Source organism: Phyllostomus hastatus, unplaced genomic scaffold, assembly GCF_019186645.2.
Source record: "Phyllostomus hastatus isolate PE091 unplaced genomic scaffold, TTU_PhHast_1.1 phas_contig_29, whole genome shotgun sequence".
In the NCBI taxonomy this organism is placed as follows: Eukaryota; Metazoa; Chordata; class Mammalia; order Chiroptera; family Phyllostomidae; genus Phyllostomus; species Phyllostomus hastatus.
The window spans coordinates 41936818-41957180 of NW_025333835.1; the positions used below are offsets into that span (position 1 = coordinate 41936818).

Sequence of the window (20363 nt, forward strand, 5' to 3'; positions counted from 1 at the left end):
CACTTCATACATTTAGGTGCTCCTACGTTGGGTGTGTAAATATTTATTAGGGTTATATCCTCTTGTTGAAGTGATCCCTTCATCGTTATTTAATGTTCTTCTTTGTCTCTTATTATAGTCTTTGTTTTAAAGTCTATTTTTTCTGATATAAGTATTATATTCTATGTATTATATTCTATATTATATTTATTCTATATAATTATGCTTTTCCTTTTCTTCTTTTTCTTAAAGGAATCCCTTTAACATTTCTTGTAATACTGGTTTGATGGCAATGAGCTCCTGTAGCTTTTTCTTGTCTGGGAAGTTCTTTTTCTCCCCTTCAGTTTTAAGCGATAGCCTTGCCGGATAGAGTAGTCTTGGTTGTAAGGTCCTTGCTTTTCATCACTTTGAATATTTCATGCCAATCCCTTCTGAATCCCTTCCCATTTCATGCCTGAAATGTTTCTGTTGAGAAATCAGCAACATTCTATGGGAGATTTCTTCTAGGTGACTGATCGTCTTTCTCTTGCTGCTTTTAAGATTCTCTGTTTGTTTTTAATCTTTGGCATTTTCATAATGTTGCATCTTTGTATGGACCTCTTTGTGTTCATCTTGCTTGGGACTTTCTGCACTTGTGGACTTCTGTGTCTTTTTTTCTTTTTGGCTAGGTTAAGGAAATTTTCACTTATATTTTTAAAAAAATAGTTCTCAATTTCTTGCTCTCTCTTTTCCATTTGCTACCCCTATGATGCAAATGTTGTTACACTTGATGTTGTCCCAGAGGCCCCTTAAACTATTCTTATTTTTTAAAATTCTTTTTTTTTTTTTGCTGTTATAATTGGGTGTTTTCTGCTACCTTTTCTTCCCAATCACTGATTTGATCCTCTGTTTCATCTGATGTGCTGTTGATTTTTTCTAGTGTATTCTCCATTTCACTTATTGCATTCCTCATTGCTGACTATTCATTTTTTTTTAAGTTTCTATTTCCTTTTTTAGGCTTACTACATCTTTGTGAAGTTCTGAGTTCATGAGTTCTTCCGCTAGGTTTTCTAAGCACCCTTATAATCAGTGATTTGAACTCCGTGTCTGGTAGTTGCTTGCCTCCATTTTGTTTAGTTCTTTTCCCGACGTTTTGCCCAGTTCTTTCCTTGGGGACATGTTTCTTTGTTTCCTTATTTAGGCTGCTTCTCTGTGATTGTTTCTATGTATTAGGGAGCTCTGCTATGTCTCCCCAACTTGGCAGGGTGACCTTATGTAGTAGGCGTTCTGTGGGGACCAATGATGCAGTCTTCCCCATCACCTGAGCCAAGTGCTCTTGGAGTATTGATTACATGGGTTGTGGGTTCCTTCCCCTTGTAGTTGAGACTTGATTGCTTGTGGTGTGTTAGCGGGTGAGTTCGGCCCTCAGGCTGCTGGCTGGCTGTGAGGACTGGCCATGGCCACAGCATACGAGCTGCTGTGTGGAGGCTGACTCCATGGAACAGCATTTGCCGCAATGGGGTCTGGTGCCTGCTGAGACCTCTCTTTGGGTGTGTTGCTTGGGAAGCTAATCGGGTGGTACTCTGTTGTTTTCTGCAGCTGGCCTGCCACCTGTGTGTTGTTTCTGGGGCCTTTTGGGAGGGACTCTGGTGCAGGTCAATGTCAGATGCTGCCTGTGATGTGTCAGGGCCACCTGTTATGAGCTATGACGTGATCGACAATTGGTCTCGGCCTGGGCTGGGCCTGGGCTCATGTGGTAGGGGCCACCAGATCTGAGGCTGGCTGCCACCAGTTCTGGGCCAGGGGCAGGTGATCAAAAGACTCCACGCACCCCAAGACCTGCCTCCACTTTCCAGACTCCTGTAAGGCCCAGCTGCTGAAAGAGCTCCAAGCAGCATGTAAGTTGGGTGAGGCACGGTTTCGGGGAGTCAGCAGCGTGGAGAGGGAGGCATTCACCAGGTTAATACAGGTTCAGATTTGGTTGAAGCGCTGGACCAAGCCTCTCAGCAAAAGACTCACGGGGTACACCAAGGTCTGATGCCTCCCACTCGCGCAGCCCGTAGACCCCAGTGGTTGGTGTGGGATCTCAAGGAGTCATCAGTGCGGAGCCAGTGGCGTTTACCAGGCCGATGGAGGTTCAGACTTGGTCATGTGGGGTATGGACTTCGCACAGGGACAGTGGACATCATCCCACCAGCCCTCGCCCTGAAGCCACACAGCTCAGTTCTTCCCTGAATGTTTCTGGTGCACTTGGAGCTTGATGGAATTCCTTGAGAGTTTTCTAAGAAAGATTGCGTGCGAGCCCAGGCTGGCTGGCACTGAGAGAGCCTGGGGCCATGTACAGGTTGGACAGGGCCACGTCTCAGGGAGTCATCAGGGTGGAGCTAGCAGAGGTCACCTGGCTACTGTAGATTCAGATCAGGTTGTGAGCAGGAAGGGCTCAACCCAGGGACGGTCTCGGTCATCCCTCCAGGCCTCACCCTCCACCACAGAACTCGGTTTCTCCCTGTATGTCTCTGGGACTCCCCAGGCTGCCGTCCCTTCACAGAGCCCAAGGTGAGTGCCCCGCAAATGAGTGAATTTGTGTGTTGGCCCTTTAAGAGGATGCCTGGGTTTCCACCAGCCTTCCTTCTCATCCAGAGGGATGGCATCCCTGCTGATTCTCACAGCCAGATGTTATGGGAGCTACTCTCCTGGCAGGGGTGTTCCAGGCTGGGGACCTGGTGTGCAGCTGAGACTCCTCACTCCTAAGGGGGGGGGATCTCTAAGCCGAGATTTCCCCTTGGATTCTCAGCCACCACATGTGGGTATCACAGGGCCAGCCCCTTTTGCGTCTGTATCCCTCCTTCCCGTCTTTCTGTGACTTCTTCTTTATATCCTTAGCTTTAGGTTTACTGTTCAGCTCTTCTTCAGGTAGTTATCTAAACTGATTGTGCTATAATTTGGTTGTGATTCGATGTGGTTGTGGGAGGAGGTGAGTGCATGGCCACCTGCTCCACCATCTTGATCGGAACCCCAAGGACTCCTGATTTTGAAAGGGCCTTGGGAGTCCTGTGTTCAAATTCAGGCACAACTGTAGTTTACACAAGCCATGCTTAACACAGTAGTTTTTAATTCGTGGCATTTCTTTGCCAGTTAAATGCTACTCACCACTGACTTTAAAATCCTAGCTTGGAGAAACTGTTTGGAGCAAGGAAAAAAGTGTTTAATCCTACTAACGCGAAGGTTTTGTGTTTCAGGTCCGACTACAGCCACATGTCCTCCACGAGCAGTAAGTATGTCCTGTTTAAATGTCCTTCCCCACCGTCGTCACAGTCTCCCAGGGGCCGGTCCCATCGGTGCACATAGAGAAGGCCATCGATGTGACCTGCGCTTTAATAGTAAGACTCGCCGGAGGTATCCTCGCCACAGACTGTGAGGCAGTCCAGCTCTGGGAGGCTCTCCCCAGAGGCCTTGACTGCACCTTGATGGCAGGACGACTAGCCATGCTCCTGCTTCCCCTGTGCAAATCCAGCCTGGAGGGACCCACTCAGGCTTTCTTAGCGCAAATGCTCTAAAATACCTTCTCTAAAGAATCGGGGGTAACCCATGCCTTCAACAAACGTTTACCAAGTGCCTGCTGCCTGAAGGCTAAGAGCTCGGAGCACGTGAATTGGACCCATGGAGTGGCCCCAACTCATCTCTGGGGCACACTTCCTCAGATGTCATGGGTAATGATTATATGTGGTTAACGATTGGGAGTGTGTCCGCAAACACACTCTGAGCAGAGAAAAAGGTGCCTCTGTATTGAATATTAAATTACAGGTGTGGGTCTATTCATGGGAAATTTGCCCTTCTCGCTAGGAACAATTTACAGCAATTAAGATCATTGTATATAAATGACCAAAGTCATTCACCTGATTGAACACTTACTTTAAAATAACACGCAAAAAAAAGTCTTACGGTAAAGCCCTGATTTTTTGAATCGGGATAAAACAATGCAGTATTTACTATCCCACTATCCTGTTAAACTCTTCATTCTAAATAGCTCCCAGTTGGAAAGACACTTAATTGGGTTATTCTGTCTGCTGATGTTCTGGGTTAGCTTTTCTTTGCAATAAGAGACTGCGCACAAAAAGCTGTATATCTGAAATCGTAGTTTAGTGTCAAAGCGTATTTAGTTATGAGCATAACTACAAGGAGCAATTTCTGGTTATTTCAGCCAACTGCAAACTCAGTATTGCCCCTTAGCTATTAAGAACCATTAGTAGTAATGAGAATAATGCCCTAGTGCTTTGCACTCACTCCCTGACGCTTTCGCGTTCCTCGAATCAGCGAATGCTCTCTTGAACTCTCTCTCTCTCTCGGCCGCCATTTTTGTTCCACTCAGTGTTACCCACAGGCTATATTTTTTTAGAGAGCAATTTGTATAAAACACTTAGCAGAAGGCTTCGCTCAATTGGTAGCTCTCGTATCAGTCCTCTGAGTCACAACAAAACACCTCTCTTGTCAGGAAAACAGGTAATTTGGTTTGGGGTGTTTTCCTCTCCATTATTTTAATTGCAGTCTCTGGATTGGAATTTCTTTTCATGCAACTGGGATCGGTAGCCTTTTATGGCTCTTTCTTTTCTCTTTAAATAGTTGGTGATGTCTGCCTCACTCTTCCATGCCGGGCCCTCTTGGCAAGTGAGAATATGTTTCATATTTCAGTTAGGAAATGTATGTGGCTACAAATAATAGAGGAAAAATAAAGACTTGAACAAGTAGGGTTCGTTTTTCTCTAACATTTAAAAAGAAGTCCAGGGGAGGCAGTGCAGGTGTGGTATAAAAACTCCTTCAGTCGTTCTGCTGCACCGTCTTTGACTTTTGGATTCCATCCCCAGGGTTGCCTCTGGGTCACAAAAGGGCTGCCTCTAGCATAGCCATCACATCCTTGTTCTGGGCAGGAAGAAGGGATGAGTGGACACAGGTGGGCCCCTGGCTGTCGTTGTCCATTGTCCAGTATGTTGTTGCCTGGCCTGTGTTTCCTTCCAGCCAGGAACGTAAATCCTGGCCACACCCATACGTAAGCAGTCAATGAAAGATGATAGAGTGGACCCTTCCTGATAAGAAAAAACAATTGTTTTAAGTCTAGAGTCTTAAATCTATCCTTTAAAACATTAGTTCAACAGCACCGCAGTAATAAAAAAGTATCTTTCAAATAGATCTGAAACACAGCATTTCTGCACAAACGATGTCATCTCTCTCGAGGACTGAGTGGGGGGGAAGCCAATGTGTGCAGTGTCCATCCTGAAGGATTCAAGGCCAGGGCCGCTCTGCCCTCACAGCCGACTCGGTCTGTCAGGCATCTACATGTCCGAGACCTACTTGGGGATTGATTCAGTTGGTGGTAAATGATTACGGCCGTTGCCTCGGAAACGTCTTATCACACCCGCACTGCACATGGGTTTGCTCAGTGCAGTTCAGCTGCCTGACTTTGTTTCACACGTCTGTCTGCTTGCTTGTTGTCGCCCTCCCCCACTCCGCTGTAAGTTTCAGGAAGTCGGAGATTCTGTCATTCACCACCGTGTCCTCCGGGGCCCAGCACACAGTAGGTGCACAATACACATGCCTTGATCAGATCGACAATTGCACCTGAATGAATTCTAGAACGGGATATCGAAGCTTGTTCAATCCTGAGCCTTGGCGAGGCCTCTCCTTTGGAATGAGAGATTTGGACCCTCAATTAGATACACTGGCTGCTGGGGGGGCACACCGGTTTGCTGGTTCTTGGCGGGCAAGACCGGACAGTGGAGCGTGGTGTTGTAGGCAGGCTGGTGTGAAGCTCGGGGGTGCAGAGACTGACCATGAGGGGTGCGGTGCAGGCGGCACTGAGGTGGCCCAGCATCAGGGAGGCAAGGGGCAGAAGGACCTTTGTCTGTCCCACTGGTCTCAAGCTTCGGATGTCCACACAGGTCAGGGATGACCGGGAACTGCCCAGGAATGCCGGTCAGCCCACCCCAGAAGAAGCTCCCACCCACATGGCCCCAAGGGAGCTATGTCACATGGCCACAGCCCAACCCAGCAAACCCAGCAGCCTGAGGTTTGGGCCAGGAAACCAACAGGATGACCTCAAGGACAGTGGAGACTTGAGAGGAGAGGAAGGTCCCTGGCGAGAAGGGAGACCCCGAACGACCTTTGACTGGTCAGTTCACAGTTCACCTGCAGAACGGGGAGAGCAGCTTTATCATACTGTTGTTTTAAATATTTCAATGAGATGCTTTATGTAAAGCTCTTTAGACAGTGTCTGGAAGATAATAAGAGCTTAATACATGGTGGTTGTTGTCTAAATTATTTTCTGTTAAACTGGAGACCAAAAAAAAGGGGATATATAGGAGAGATGAAACATCAGGAAAAAATACAGCAAGTAGGTGGATAGTGCCATTTCTGCCTCAGAAAGGGCCTGGCCATGTGCAGTCCTTAAAGCTGATTTTGCTTTGCATTATGAAAGGGAAAAATCTAGTTCTCTAGAATCCCACGGGGAAGACTCCTCCTTGGCCTCTGGGGAAGCACAAACTGATCGGGAGGCGCTTTCAGCGGCGTGGGGACAGCTCCCGTCCTGCGCCAGCCCGGGGAGCTCTGTCTGTGCAGGGTTCGTGTTCGAGCTGCGTCTCACCCGCCCGGAACAGGTGTTGCACGGGGGGGGCCTTCGGGAAGACGTGTAACAGATACGATAAAGGCAGAGCCTGTCCCCGCCCCCCACCCCAGCGGCTCTGCTCCTCCAGGGAGGCAGAGCGGCTTTTCCTGGCAATTAATTATTCACGTTTTCTCTCCTCCTCAAATACTGGGTTTTCTGTCCAGCTCCACCACGGAGGCAGATTTTTTCCTCTGGAAGGTGTGTAACCCTAGCACCCCAATGACGGTGCGGCCCTTCGAGCCTGTTTATTGTAGACTCGTGTGCAGTGGGCACATGCTGGCTGTGGCTAGGGCAACTAACGCTGCCACTCACCCTCCCTCCCGTTTTCGGGGTGGGAGTTGGGCCACCGACATCTCCCTGATTCTTGCAGTGCCCAGGGAGGGAGCGCTGGAGCCGGGCCAGCTGGCCGTGCCCAGAGCTGCCCAGGCGAGCTGGTGCTGAGCGGGTGCTCGGGCCTGTCGGCCCCACCCCCTGCTCCGAGGCTGGGCATGTTGCCCTCTAGCAAAGCTGTGAACACTCACTCAGCCGTGCAGGCTCACTGTGGCCTTTGTTGCTGCTCTCTGGGAAACCTCTGTGCGGCCGACAGAAGTGGCCCGACGCTGAGCCCCCTTGGAGCGCTGTCTCGGAGACTCAGAGGCTCCTTGCACGCAGGCTGCCCCCACTGCCTGCAGGCTTTCCCTGTGGTGCACTGACACCTTCACTTCACTGCTACACCCACCTGCGTGCTGGCCTGTTGCACTGTCCTGCAGGCGGTGCTCAGGTGTAAAGACCTGGGGACGCGGTTTCCGAGATACTGTTCCTCAGAGACCCAGGACCAGGAGAAGGACATGTATATGGGCGCCGGAGACAGGAAGCTACTGGCTGGCCGCCGAGAAGCCGGCCAGTTAGAAGGAGGCAGGAGAGCCATGGAGAGAGGGGGGACAGTAGCAGTGTGGTCAGAGGCAGCTGGAGAGCGACAGCTGCTCATTCTGCTGTGACACCCACACAGCCGAGAGCGTGAGCGCACACGGGTGTGATTGCACGCACAAAGTTGTGCACTGGGTGACGGGGGCAGGTTGCTTCACCACTTTATCCCTCAAGTTCCTGCTCTCTAAAACGGAGACAATAATAGCAGACCCCCTTCCAGGGTGGCTCTGCGGGATCTAATGAGTTCTTACACGTGAACACCAAGGAAGCACCAGCCTGCCCCCAGTGCACGCCACACAAGTGTTAGTGAACAGTGTCCCTGCAGGTACGAGGCCACTCCTGTACCCTGAGTTGGGGCGGGATCCCCACAGGGTGGGGCCTGCCGGCTCAACCGCCTCCTCTCCCAGACACTGCCTCTGCAACAAGTGTTCTCCCACCACCCACCCACCTCACCGGAACCGTCTGTAATCTTCTCAGGTACATTTCATCCAGAACGTGCGCAAGGCCTTTCTGCCCCCTCTCCTCTCCCACGAGCATCCATTCCTGTTTGGTAAAGTCACGTGTCCCCGCTGTGGGAGACCAGGGCACCGTGGAAAAGCGAAGTCTGAATTTTAGGTGATTATGGTATCTTCTCCTCTCTCCACTGGAGTTCCTGGCTGACGGAGGCTCTCAGTGGTTGGTTGGCATTTCACCGCGCTTGTGTCTCCTGCACTTCTGCCGCTAGGGGTGCCAGTAATGCTCCCCGAGACAGCAAGTGGCCAGGGGAGCAGAAAGAGCAAGCAAAGAAAAAGAACAGAATAATTCACGAGTTCGGGTTGCCTTTCAAGCCACCATGATGAGTTTCCCCCGATTCAGATGAATGTGGGGGCGCACGTTTATGAGACAGCTGCATAAAGGCGGGGGTGTGGTCCAAAGGTAACTGGCCCGTCTGTAAATTCAGCCCATCGCCTGAGCGACACGCAGGTCCCCTGGCCAACAGGACTTTCCTCCTACAAGTCGTTCAGACACCTCTGGCCAAAGCGTGCCTTCTTGTCTTTCCCGCAGACTTGCCCTTCTTCCGATATTTATTATCTCGGTGAGGCGTCAACGTCAGGCCAGTCGCTCAAGCTGGAAGTATCAAGGTGTACTCCCCTCCTGCTTTTCCTGCCCCCCCCCCCACACACAGGCCACGTGGCTGTCGGGCGAGCCTCCTACATAGCTCCCGCATCCAGGCCTCTTCCGTACACCCAGTGACTCTGCCCATATCTGTACTATTGCGGTGTGACAACCACCCCCAAACAGCGGCTTAAAACGGCAATCATTCGTTATTTCCCGTGTGCTGTGGGTCAGCTGGTGCAGACCGAGCTTTGCTGGGTGGCTTGTACCACGTGTCTGTGGGTGTCTGAGGTCGGCACCCAAACCGACCTCAGTCTTAAATGTTAGACTTGAAACCGTAAAAATTCTGGAACTAATATAGGCAGTAAAATCTGACGCTTCTCATAGCAGTTTATATTCTCATATATCCCCTCAAGCAAGGAAAACAAAAGAAGAAACAAGCAAATGGGGCCACATCAAACTACAGAGTTTTTGCTCAGTGAAGAAAACCATCAACGAAATGATAAGACAACCCACTGAGTGGGAGAACATATTTGCTGTTGCAACTTAGAAGGGTTACTATCCAGGATTTATACAGAAGTTGTAAAACTCCACACCAAAATAAGCAAACAATCAAATTAAGAAATGGGCAAAGGACCTGGACAGACACTTCTCCGGAGGACATGCAGGTGGCCGACAGGCATATGAAAAGATGCTCAACATCACTAATCATCAGAGAAGTGAAAATCATAACCACAGTGAGGTATCGCCTCACACCTGTCAGAGTGGCCGTCATCAATAAGTCAACAAACGACAAGTGCTGGCGAGGACGTGGAGAAAGGGGAACCCTCGTGCACTGTTGGCGGGAATGCAGACTGGTGCAGTCCCTGTGGAAAACAGTATGGAGATATCTCAAAAAATTAAAAATGGAACTGCCATTTGACCCAGGGATTCCACTTCTAGGAATTTATCCAAAAAAAAACCCCAAGTCACTAATTCAAGAGAATGTTTGCACCCTTATGTTCTTTGCAACGCTACTTACAATAGCCAAGATTTGGAAGCAGCCCAAGTGTCCATTAGTAAATGAGTGGATAAAACAGCTCTGGTGCATTTACACAATGGAATACTACTTGACAGTAAAAAAGAAAATTTTACCCTTTGAGACAGCCTTGGTGGACTTGGAGAACATTAGGCTAAGTGAAACAAGCCAGTCAGAGGAAGACAAGTAGCATATCATTTCACTCATATGCAGAATCTAACGAACAAACTGAACTAATACGCAAAATAGAGACGGACTCATAGGCAGAGAGCAGGCTGACGGCTCTGAGGGGATTGGGGGGATTGTGGGGGCTGGAAGCACTGAGCAAAACAGAAAAGAGAGAGAACTCCTGGACATGGGCGGCAGCGCGGTGATTGCAGAGGGGAGGGGGGCTGGTGGAAGTGGCAGAGGGCATGGGGTGATAGATGGCAATGGAAAAAATATAAATGAAATAATATTGTTACAAATGAAAAGAAGAAAAGAAAGTATGCCATTCAAGTTCTATCAATAAAACAGCTGATTTGAAAAGCATCTCATAGTATTAAAGGAGGGTGTTGAAATATAACTTCAGTGTCTTACAAATGAGCTTTATACTATGATTTCACAAAACACTGGCCTTGACCATGGCCCAGTACCAGTATGACTGTGCGTATTCCTAGCGGGGCGGGGGGTGGGGGGGGGCAGTGTATGTGCCGCCAAGGGGATGCTCGATAAATATGCGCCTGAGCAAAGCATTCTCCTTATATCATTTCTGTAGAGTTTGGTAGAGCACAGCAAAACTTCATCACACTCCTCACTCACCCGTGAGAAGAAAATAAAATAAATAAATGAGTGAATAAAAAGATTTCCTGACTGCCCTTGGGTAAGTCATAAAGCTTATATAAATGCAAATAGAGCACATCTTTCCAAAGAGCGAGACTTTTACCAGGTTACTTGATAAAATATGCTGAATATTTATGAATTATAAATATGCTGGTGTGGCCAGCAAACCGTTCATCCCATTGAAAAGTGTCGCCCTGTTAAACAGTTGGCTTCTCACTTGGAACTGAAGCTTCTCAATGCCCTGCCCGAGGACACAGGCAGGGTCACCGGCCCATTTAGGCTGCACGGGCTTCTGGGTGGACATGGCCAGAGGAGAGGCCCGAAGGTGGCAGGTCACAGGCAGCAATGGTGGGGACCTGAGACCCCCGCCCCCAACCATGCCCCCAGTAAGCCAGGAAACTCGAACTCTGTGCCTGTCCCTGAACTGTCCTTCCCTGTGTGTCCAGCAACGAGGTGACCAGGACACTGTTGGCAGGTGCCCCGGACAGCTGGGGTTTGATCCATCAATCAGAGTGTGTGCCTAGCACAGCACTCAGCACAGGGCAGGAACAAAGGGTTCCGTAAATATGCGTTAGACGAATGAAAAAATAAACCGATGAAATAAGCAAACCAAAGGTGTGTGGGGACACAGAAACATTTGTGGGGTCAGGCGCTGCAATTACTCGGGGAAATAATATTGAACGCTGTGCACTGGATGCTGCGGCATCTTCTCCGTGGGGCCTGTTACCCCTCCCGGGTCAACGGAGACTCGACTTTCTGCTGCCTGATAGAAAATACGTTCAACCTGCTGAAGAGCAGCAGCCGGGTTTTCCTGGGCCGGCCCAGGTGGGAGCCATTCCCTGTGACGGCTGGCTCTTCAGCCGCGGCTGCTGGGGCCCTGCAGCCGGAGCTTTTGCGCAGGAACTTGGTTGGGATCAGAACATCATAACGATCGTGGAGCCAGTTCAGTTAGAATGTAGCTTCTCTTCCTGCCGAGGCTTTGCATGTCATCTCGGGACACCTGAATGACCCGGTCACCATTTGGGGTTTTTTTGTTTGTTTTTCTTTGCCCCCAGGTGAGCTTTCTGTGGAGGAGGCTCAGGACCCTTTCCTGGTGAGCATCCACATAATCGCAGACCCCGGGGAATCCCGGCCCCTGCAGGAGGCCATCGACAAGGTCTTGGCCTGGATCCACCCCGACCTGCAGCTGTTCCGGGTCTCCGAACGCAGGGCGGCCCGGCGCCGGCGGAGGGCCCCGCGGGGGACGCAGCCCGCGCTGGCCGTGCTTCTGTTCCTGCAGGAGGACTTCGGCGAAGAGCGCATCCTGCGGCTGCACCGCGCGCTGCGGCGGCCGCCCTGGCGCCACCACCACACGGAGCGCGTGCCCGGCAGGCTCCTGCCCTACCTGCCCGGCAGCCAGGACTTCTTCACGCTGGCGCCCGGGACGCCGCTGTGGGCCGTCCGGCCCGTGCACTACGGCCGGGAGATCGTGCGCTTCACCGTCTACTGCCGCCACGACCACTACGCCGACAGCCTCCAGTTCTACGAGCTGGTCCTCAGGCGCAGCCCCAGCCAACGGAAGAAGGACTTCTGCATCTTCCCCATCTTCTCCAACCTGGAGGTGGACATCCAGTTCTCGCTCAAGAGGCTGCCCTGCGATCAGAGCCCGGCGCCCACGGACTGCGCCGTGCTGGAGTTCCGCGTCAGGGACCTGGGCGAGCTGGTGCCCCTGCTGCCCAACCCCTGCAGCCCCATCAGTGAGGGCCGCTGGCAGACGGAGGACCACGACGGGAACCGGATCCTCCTGCAGGTACCCTGGGCGGGGGCGGGGGGGGGGGGGGCATCGGTCTGTCTGTGTCTGTCTCCTTGTCTGTTCGCGGGGAAAGGGGAAAAGTGGGTTGGCTCTGCTAGAACCCCGAGTGAGTACCTGTTATAGAGCCACGAGGCCAGAAAAAGGAGGGACCCGCGGCCTCAGGCTGGGTCAAGGCGTCCATGGGGTACCTAAACCGCAGAGCAGGGCGCCTTCCATCTGTTCTTTCCACTGTAGGATCGTGGCCACGTGCCTTAGGCAAGCGACTGCCAGCCTCACCCCCTCTCCCCACCTCTTCGCCCACCTGTGCCGGGGCACCCCTAAATGCGTGTGGCTCCTGGAGATTACAGAGGCACTTATATCCCCGGGGCGGTTGCTGTGAAAGATTCCGGAACGTATCCCTGACGCTTAGGGAGCTTTACCAATGTGTTTCCCCGCCCCCCACAAAGGAACTTCAGGGAAACGCATCTATGAAAATTGGGGGAAATATTCCACTCCGCAGAGAAGAGATCTGTTTTCTCCTTCACTCTGGTGTCGCTTGACCTTCCGCCCTTCCCCGGCGGGGCCGTGAGTTGTTGGAATCCAGTGACTACGTGCAAAGTGACTTCCTCGTAAACGCTTTAAGGAGAAGGTGACGGCTCTGGACCTTCTGGTCTCATTAGGCTTAGGGAAAGGTCAGTGGCCATGTTCTAAGGAAATTTCCAGTGAATTTCCTTCCCCTGTTAATATTTTTATAGGAGAAATAAAACCAAACTACCCCCGATTTTTTTGCAAATTAGAATTAAAAAAAAAATCTCTCCCCCACTCCCACCGTACCAGAGCACATTGGTACGTTTTCTTCCATTGTTTTTGTCACATGACATGTGTCAGTTTCCTGTTAATTTTTTTTCACTTTTTCTTCCTCATTTATCCCCAAAAATGTACAAAAGGAAACTTGCTAAATGGGCTCCAGACCTTTTGATTGGTTTTCTCTTTCCCCACCACCCACCTTTCCCCTCCCAAATGGAAGGTCAAAGGTTACTTTGACTTTAAGGAACTTTTCGCCTGATTCTCAGCTTTCATGCTGAGCAAGCGAGGCCCAGGACCCTCCGGAACCTTGAGGAAAGGGCTTCTGTCTCCTCCTTCGCACTCAGGTGCAGCTTGGCCCCCCAGAGGGTCTGGGTTCCCCTCGTTTGGACTTCTGTCACCTTAAGGAAATCACGTGCTTCCCACGGAGGCCTGGAAGGGCGCAGGTGTGACGGTCCAGTTCACATGTAGCAGTGCACCTGTCAGAGTGCCCGCTCACCGCAGGCTCTCAGCAAACACCTGCTCTTAAAAAACATAGCCCCCCACTGCAGACACCAGCTGGCCTCTCGTCTAGAACCATCCCCCCACCACAGGGGAGTGGAGGGGGCTCCTGGCCCCTCTGTGGCCCCTGCTGGGGTCAGTGGTCACCAGCAAGTCCCAGGCCCGAGGCAGGGGCCCTCGCCCTACTCTCTGGGCAACCCCCGGCTGCCACCCCTCCCTCTGCTGTGTGGACCCTGAAAAGACAGGGAAGGTGTGAAGGACCTCAGCCAAGGAGAGGGGCAGGCAGCAGCGGGAGGCAGAGCCTGGGCAAACCCCAGGCCTGTCGCACAGGGACCTCTGCCCGCTTGCCGCTGACAGCTGTTGGCTCCTGTGCCGCCATGCCACCCCGGCTCCCGGGAGACCCGGGGTGACTCCGCCTGCCAGCAGGTCAGGCAGAGACTGCGCTCTCCGGGGTCACTGTCCCTCGGAGGAAGAAAATGGCTGGACTTGCTAGTCCTGCTCCAAGCAGAAAGGACCCGAATGGTCCCCAGCCTCTTTGCCCCCCACCCCGCCCTCTGGACCTCCCTGCAGCCCTGAAGAAGGGAGCGTACCCCGCTAGATACGAGGGCATTGTGTAGCCCCGGCTGAAGTGACTGCAAGGAACACAGTGAGACGCCGTGTGGGGTCCCACAGCGGGGCTCTCCTGCGGCCAAGGAGACTTCTCTGAGTGGGCTAAAGACTCAGCGACTTGTAAGTGGGGGCGGGGTGGGGGGGCCGGTTCCGACAGACATTCTGCCGGAGCCTGCAAATACCTCTCCTCTGCTTAGGGCAGGAGGCAAGTCAACAGCCTCTCCCGGGTCGACGTATTGAGAATGTTATGTAAGAAGGCTATTTCGTTTTATTTTTATTTCTTCAACATTTTCTGGTTTGGCATTTTTTGAGTTATATACTGCCTTATTTCTAAAAACATTTTAAGTGAATATATATTTCAGGATACCTGTCCTGACCGAGAGATCAGGAAGCATGTAGACAGGGGTAGAGAGAAAGGAACTGGGGGTGGAGGGCTGAGCTTCCTGGAAGCCAAAGCAGAAAGAGAAACTGGCGTTCATTGTTTGGGAGGGGAAAAAGTCCAGGTCTGAAAACACAGACATCTCTGGGGGAAAAATGGTAATGGAAAAATACAATAAAAATAACAAAGTAAAGTAGGATAGAATAGAATTGAATTGAATCTGCTGTGTTTCAAGGAATTTGGTCTGTTAAAACAAGAGGTCAACGTGTACTTCCAATTTTAAATGGAGTGTAGAATTGACTGATATCCACTGTTTTAGGTTGAGGAGTATATGGGTAAGCTTTAGTAAATTTTTAACATGGAAACATTTAAGAGGATTCAGTCTTTGCCATGTTGAATGGATTATATTTACAAAAGTTATTTAAGTACTTTAAAAGTTTTGTTTATCAGACCCCTGAATTAACTTAAAAAAAGAAAATCAATAGTTTATTAAAGGAAATTAGTTAATTAAGCTGAAAGAGCCCTTTTACAAATGTGTTCATTGCTAACATTTTGCTAGATTTGTTAGCAATGAGATTGGAGTGTTGAACTTAGTAAATTTAAGAAAGAAATGGGCTAGATGTTGGTAACTTTAATTAATTGGATATTAATTTTTCAAGAGTAGCTTTTGGCTATTTTTCTGTGCACAAAAGCAGGTCAGAAAACCCACGTTGGTATTCCGGAATTGTAACTGAGTGACGGCTAATGGAAGGTCCATTTAACCCCACCCAGAGCTAGTCCGAGTGTGAGTCAGACCTGGTTGGTAAGACAGTGGCAGGCCCGAGGACCCGGCTACAGGGCTGGGCGAGTCCGGGCCGTGCGTGAGGCAGTCTAGGGGTTCACTCTCGCCGGCGGCATTCCGAGACAGGGCCTCTTTACCCAGGGCTCCCCCGGGTCCCGCAGAATGGGGGGTCTGGTCCACGTCCTCAGTGGTCTTCTGCACGTCCAGGGTGGACCCTGTGCCCATCTCGGTCCTTTGGCCCTGGCGCCACAGCACGTCCCAGTACTTTGCAATTCTCCCGGCCAACGGCCAACTGACGACGTGCCGCATTGTCGCCCCCTCTGAAAACGCAGGCCTGAAATGGCTCCTCCTGGAGAATGTACACCTCGCCTCCAATCTTGTCTGCAGTGAAGGTGCTTCGTTAATGGACATATTCGTTGCATAGCTATCAAGTTGTCCCATCTTTAGGTCCTTCTGTTTCTGCATCTATGTCCTTTTTTAAAAAAAAAGATGTTACTTATTTTATTTTTAGACAGACGGGAAGGGAAGGAGAGAGAGAGGGAGAGAAACATCAGTGTGTGGTTGCCTTTCATGCACCCCCTGCCAGGGACTTGGCCCACCACCCAGGCATGTGCCCTGACTGGGAATCGAACCACCAACCCTTTAGTTCTCTGGTTGGCACTCAGTCCACTGAGCCACACCAGCCAGGGATGCATCTGTGTCTTGAATAGTCAGCACTTCAAAGACAGGATTTTTTTTTAATTTAAAGATTTTATTTATTTATTTATTTTTAGAGAGGGAAGGGAGGAAGAAAGAGAGAGAAACATCAATGTGCGGTTGCTGGGGGTCATGGCCTGCAACCCAGGTATGTGCCCTGGCTGGGAATCGAACCTGCAACACTTTGGTTCGCAGCCCGCGCTCAATCCACTGAGCTATGCCAGCCAGGGCCAGGATTTTTTTTAAATTTAATATTTTTGCTTTATTTTCAACCACCCAAGAAAGGCCACACCTGAGAGCACCGACAGCTGGAGAGCTCTCTGGCCAGGAGAGCACCTGAGGATATGAGGAGAAATGATAGTGAGTTCTTTACATACGCCTGGCATGCTCCTTATTAACCCACCAAACCTGGAGGTGCTGTCCTCAATTCCCTGCTGAGCAGAAGCATTGTGACGACAAGAATAACCTGGACAGCTAGCATTTCTCCCCAGTGAGGCAGATTCACGGTCAAGATTAGACCCGTCTTTGGTCTTCAGTGTCTGCAGTGACGATGACGTCCGAGCACCCCCAAAGAGGTCTGGACGGAGATTCTGTTCAGCCCGGGTCTTTGTTCTGCAGGGCAGCGAGTTGATCCCCTCTGATGGAGGCAGACTTGTTCCTGGCACAAGCGTTGCAAACATAGTCAATAGTTCTCTGTTTTAAACGAGGAGGCAGACAATGCTGTAAGAGGAGCCTTCTGGAGGCCATAGCGCTGGTTAAAACTGATGAGAATTCAAGGCCACAAAGCAAGTTTTATTATTAAAATAGATTTGCAGATAAGAAAAAAAAAAAGTAAAAGATTGTTGAGAGGGGAACTCGGCGGTGGAAACTCCGTCTTCAGAATTTCCATGATCCATATCATTTTCCAGACAAAGGTTAATTGAGAGCACAACTTCAGTGTACTTTGGCCAAAATAACTGTATGGAGCAAGGGGGCGGGGGGAGTGAATGCTAATCTAATTAACACAGCGGGGGGCCAGAGTCAGACTCAGAGAAAAGCGCACCCGTGGGCTCGCCCCGCCTCTCCCCCCAGTCTGCTCAGTGTAGGCTGGACCAGGCTCAGTGGTCGGAGTGGGTTTCCACGGCGTCTTCAGAATCTCAGATTCCGGGATCTGAGCGATGGCAAGAGTTTGTTTGCATCACAGAGAGTAAGACGTTTTGTATCGTGTTTTTTCTTTTTTTCTCTTGCTCAAAACTTTATTGTTGTTGTTGTATGTTTTCCCTCTGCCATTTAGACCCCTTATGCCCCCTCCCCCACCCCACAATCACCACACTGTTGTCTGTGTTCATGATTCTTTCTTTCTTTTTTCATTTTTGCTTAATCCCTCAAGCCCCCCTCAAGCCCCTCCAGAGCTGTCGGCCTGCCCTCTGTCTGTGAGTCTCTCTCTATTTTACTTGTTAATTCAATTTGTTCATTAGATTCCACACATGAATGAAATCATAGGGTACTTGTCTTTCCCGAACTGGCTTACTTCACTCAGCGTAACGTTCTCCAGGTCCATCCATGCTGCCGCAAAGGGTAAAATTTTTTTTTTTTTTTTTACAGCCAAGTAGCATTCCCTTGTATAAATATACTATCGCTGTTTTATCCACCCGTCCACTGAAGGACAAGGGCTGCTCCCCCAACCTGGCTACTGTAAATAACACTGCAGTGAGCGCAGGGGTACTTACGTTTTTCTGATTGGTGTTCCAGGGTGCTTAGGATACATTCCCAGAAGTGAGATCACTGGGCCATGAGGCAGTTGCATTTTTAATTTTCATTTGGATGGGAGGGGGGTAACTCCATAATGCTTTCCACAGTGGCTGCACCAATCTGAAGCATGTCTAGTCATGAAAAGATATACTCCCTAGCCATTCAGAATACCAATAGCACTAAAAAGTAGCACTAAAGTAGCACTAAAGAGGTAGCACTAAAAAGAGGTCCATGCCCCGGGCACAAGAGGAAGGATGCTAGGCACGAGAGGAAATCCGGACGTTGGCCTGAGACAGCTCCCCCCAAAACAGCGCCCGCCCCACACTGCCAGCCCAGGAACGCCGTCGCCTGGGATGCCTTTCCCCGGATGCCTGGGATGGACCCTGACACTGTTTCACTTGCTCTGGAGCGGGCTGTTGTTTCAGAGCTTCCCAGGTGATTCTTAGGGGCAGGCAGGATCGCAAAACACTGGCCTACTCCGTACAGTAAATTCTGCTCCGGTGTCTGCTCCTCGCAGCAGGATTCTATGGCAGCCTGGTCTGGAGGACCCGGCCAGGGTCTGTTGCGGCAAATGCAGGCACTCACTGACCCTGCACTCACTGGTCCTGAGACGGCGTGGCGCTGACGCGGAGGGCATCCTGGGGGGACCACCGTGCTGACCGGCAGTAGCGTCAGGTTGGCCAGGCCCACCGGAGGGTTTGGAAGATGTTTAGTCGACCTGACCCCTTGGTGTTGCTTCATCGTAGGTGTGGCTCCTTTTCTGATGGGCGGAGCTAGCTCGGCCTTTTGATAACCCACTTTTGTTTATTTATGTCAGACAGTGGAGACCGGGCCCCACTTATCCCTGAATTAATGGTAGGAAGTAGGTTTTGAAAAACACAGAAGGTGCTAAGGACCTCACACTTGGAGTTCAGAGAAGCACCAGCTGGGAAAGCAGCCATGTCCCTCTTCCGGGCGGGCAGGGTGGCCCAGTCCAGCAGAACCAGAACCCCATCCACACCTCCCTCCGCGTGAGGGGGCTGGGGGCGTGTCGGGTCCGTAGCAGATCTTTGAGAGAACACATCCCTTCTGCTCCCTCCGCAGCTGAGGGAAGAGTTTGAAAAGGATTGGCATTAATTCTTCTTTAAATGTTTAGTACAGTTCACCAAAGTAAATCATCTGGTCCTGGGCTTGGGGGGGGGGGGGTGCTTGATTACTTATTTAATCTCCTTACTCATTATTGGTCTGTTGATTTTTAATTTCTTCATGATTTGGTCTTGGTAGGTTATGGTTCTAAAAATTTAGTTTTTTTCCTATGTTATCCAGTTGATTGGCATATAATTGTTCATAAGAGTCTCATATTTCTTTGTATCTCTGTGCTCTCAGCTGTAATCTTTCATTTCTGATTTTATTTGAGTCCTCACTCTGTGAATCTGGCTAAAGGTTTGTCAATTGTGTTTGTCTTTTCAAAAACCAGCTCTTAGTTTTATTGATCTTTTGTTCCTAGTCTCTCATTCATTTCTGCTCCGATCTTTGTTATTTTCTTCCTTCTAAATTTGGACCTAGTTTTTCCTTTTTCTAGTTCATTGAAATACAAATTGAGATCATGTATTTGAGCTGTTTATTGCCAGAACTGCTTTTACTATACCCCACAGATTTTTATATGTTGTGCTTTTATTTTCATTCCTTTCAAGATATTTTTGGTACCTTTTGACTTCTACTTTGACCCACTGCTATTTCATGAGGGTATTATTTAATCTTCACATATCTGTGAATTTTCTAGCTTTCCTCCTGTTACTGATTCTGACTTTTATACTCTTGTGGTTGGAATACATGCTTGGTGTAATTTCACTCTTCTGAGCTTTGCTGAGACATGTTCTGTGACCTCTCGTGTGATCTGTCCTGGGGAGTGTTCTGTGCGCACCTGAGAAGACCGTGTGTTCTGCTGCCATTGGATGGAGTGCTCAGCATGTGTCTGTTAGGTTTGCTCGGTCTGAAGTGTCCTTGAAACCTATTTCCTTACTGATTGTCTCTCTGGATGAGCTGCACATTGTTGAAAATAGCATAGTTGAGCCCCCTACTATAATTGCATTGCCGTCTATTTTCTTCAGATCTGTTAATAATTGTTTAATATTTTAGGTGCTCCAATGTTGGGTGCATAGACGTTTACACTTACATTCTCCTGATGAATTGACCTCTTTATTAGTGTATAATGATCCTCTCTGTCTCTTGTTACGGTTTGACTTCACATCTGTTTTGTCTGATAGAACTACCCTTGCTCTCTTTGCTTCCCATGTGCTGTAAATATCTTTTACCCTCCATTCACGTGACCAGCCTGTGAGTGTCCCTGACGATTTAGTCTTTTGTAGTTAACGTGTTTTATCTATTCAGCCAGTCTGTGTTCTTTTTATTGAAGAATGTAGTCTATTTACATTTAACATAATTAGTAATAGCTGAGGACTTACTATCACCATTTTGTTCACTGCTTTCCGATTGTTTCTTCTTTAGTTCCTTCTTTTTTTGCCAAAATTCTTTGGAGTTGATTTTTTTTGTAGTGGTTTGCTTTGATTTTTTTTCTTTATCATTTTTGAATCTATGATAGGTTTCTGCTCAGTGCTTACCAACAGGCTTTTATGTCTTATAGTTATAACTAAATGC

General features: G+C 49.7%; 1 protein-coding gene across 2 annotated transcripts in view; it reads left to right on the plus strand.

Annotated features, from left to right (window-relative positions):
• FAM124A (family with sequence similarity 124 member A) overlaps positions 1 to 20363 on the plus strand; it is a 45139-nt gene that overhangs the window by 12925 nt on the left and 11851 nt on the right. The window contains exons 2-3 of one of the 2 annotated variants that reach the window (XM_045839134.1): positions 3198 to 3229; positions 11510 to 12243. In XM_045839134.1, coding sequence (XP_045695090.1) covers positions 3198 to 3229; positions 11510 to 12243 — 766 coding nt within the window. The remainder of the gene's footprint in view (positions 1 to 3197; positions 3230 to 11509; positions 12244 to 20363) is intronic. The other variant, XM_045839135.1, reaches the window with a different exon arrangement.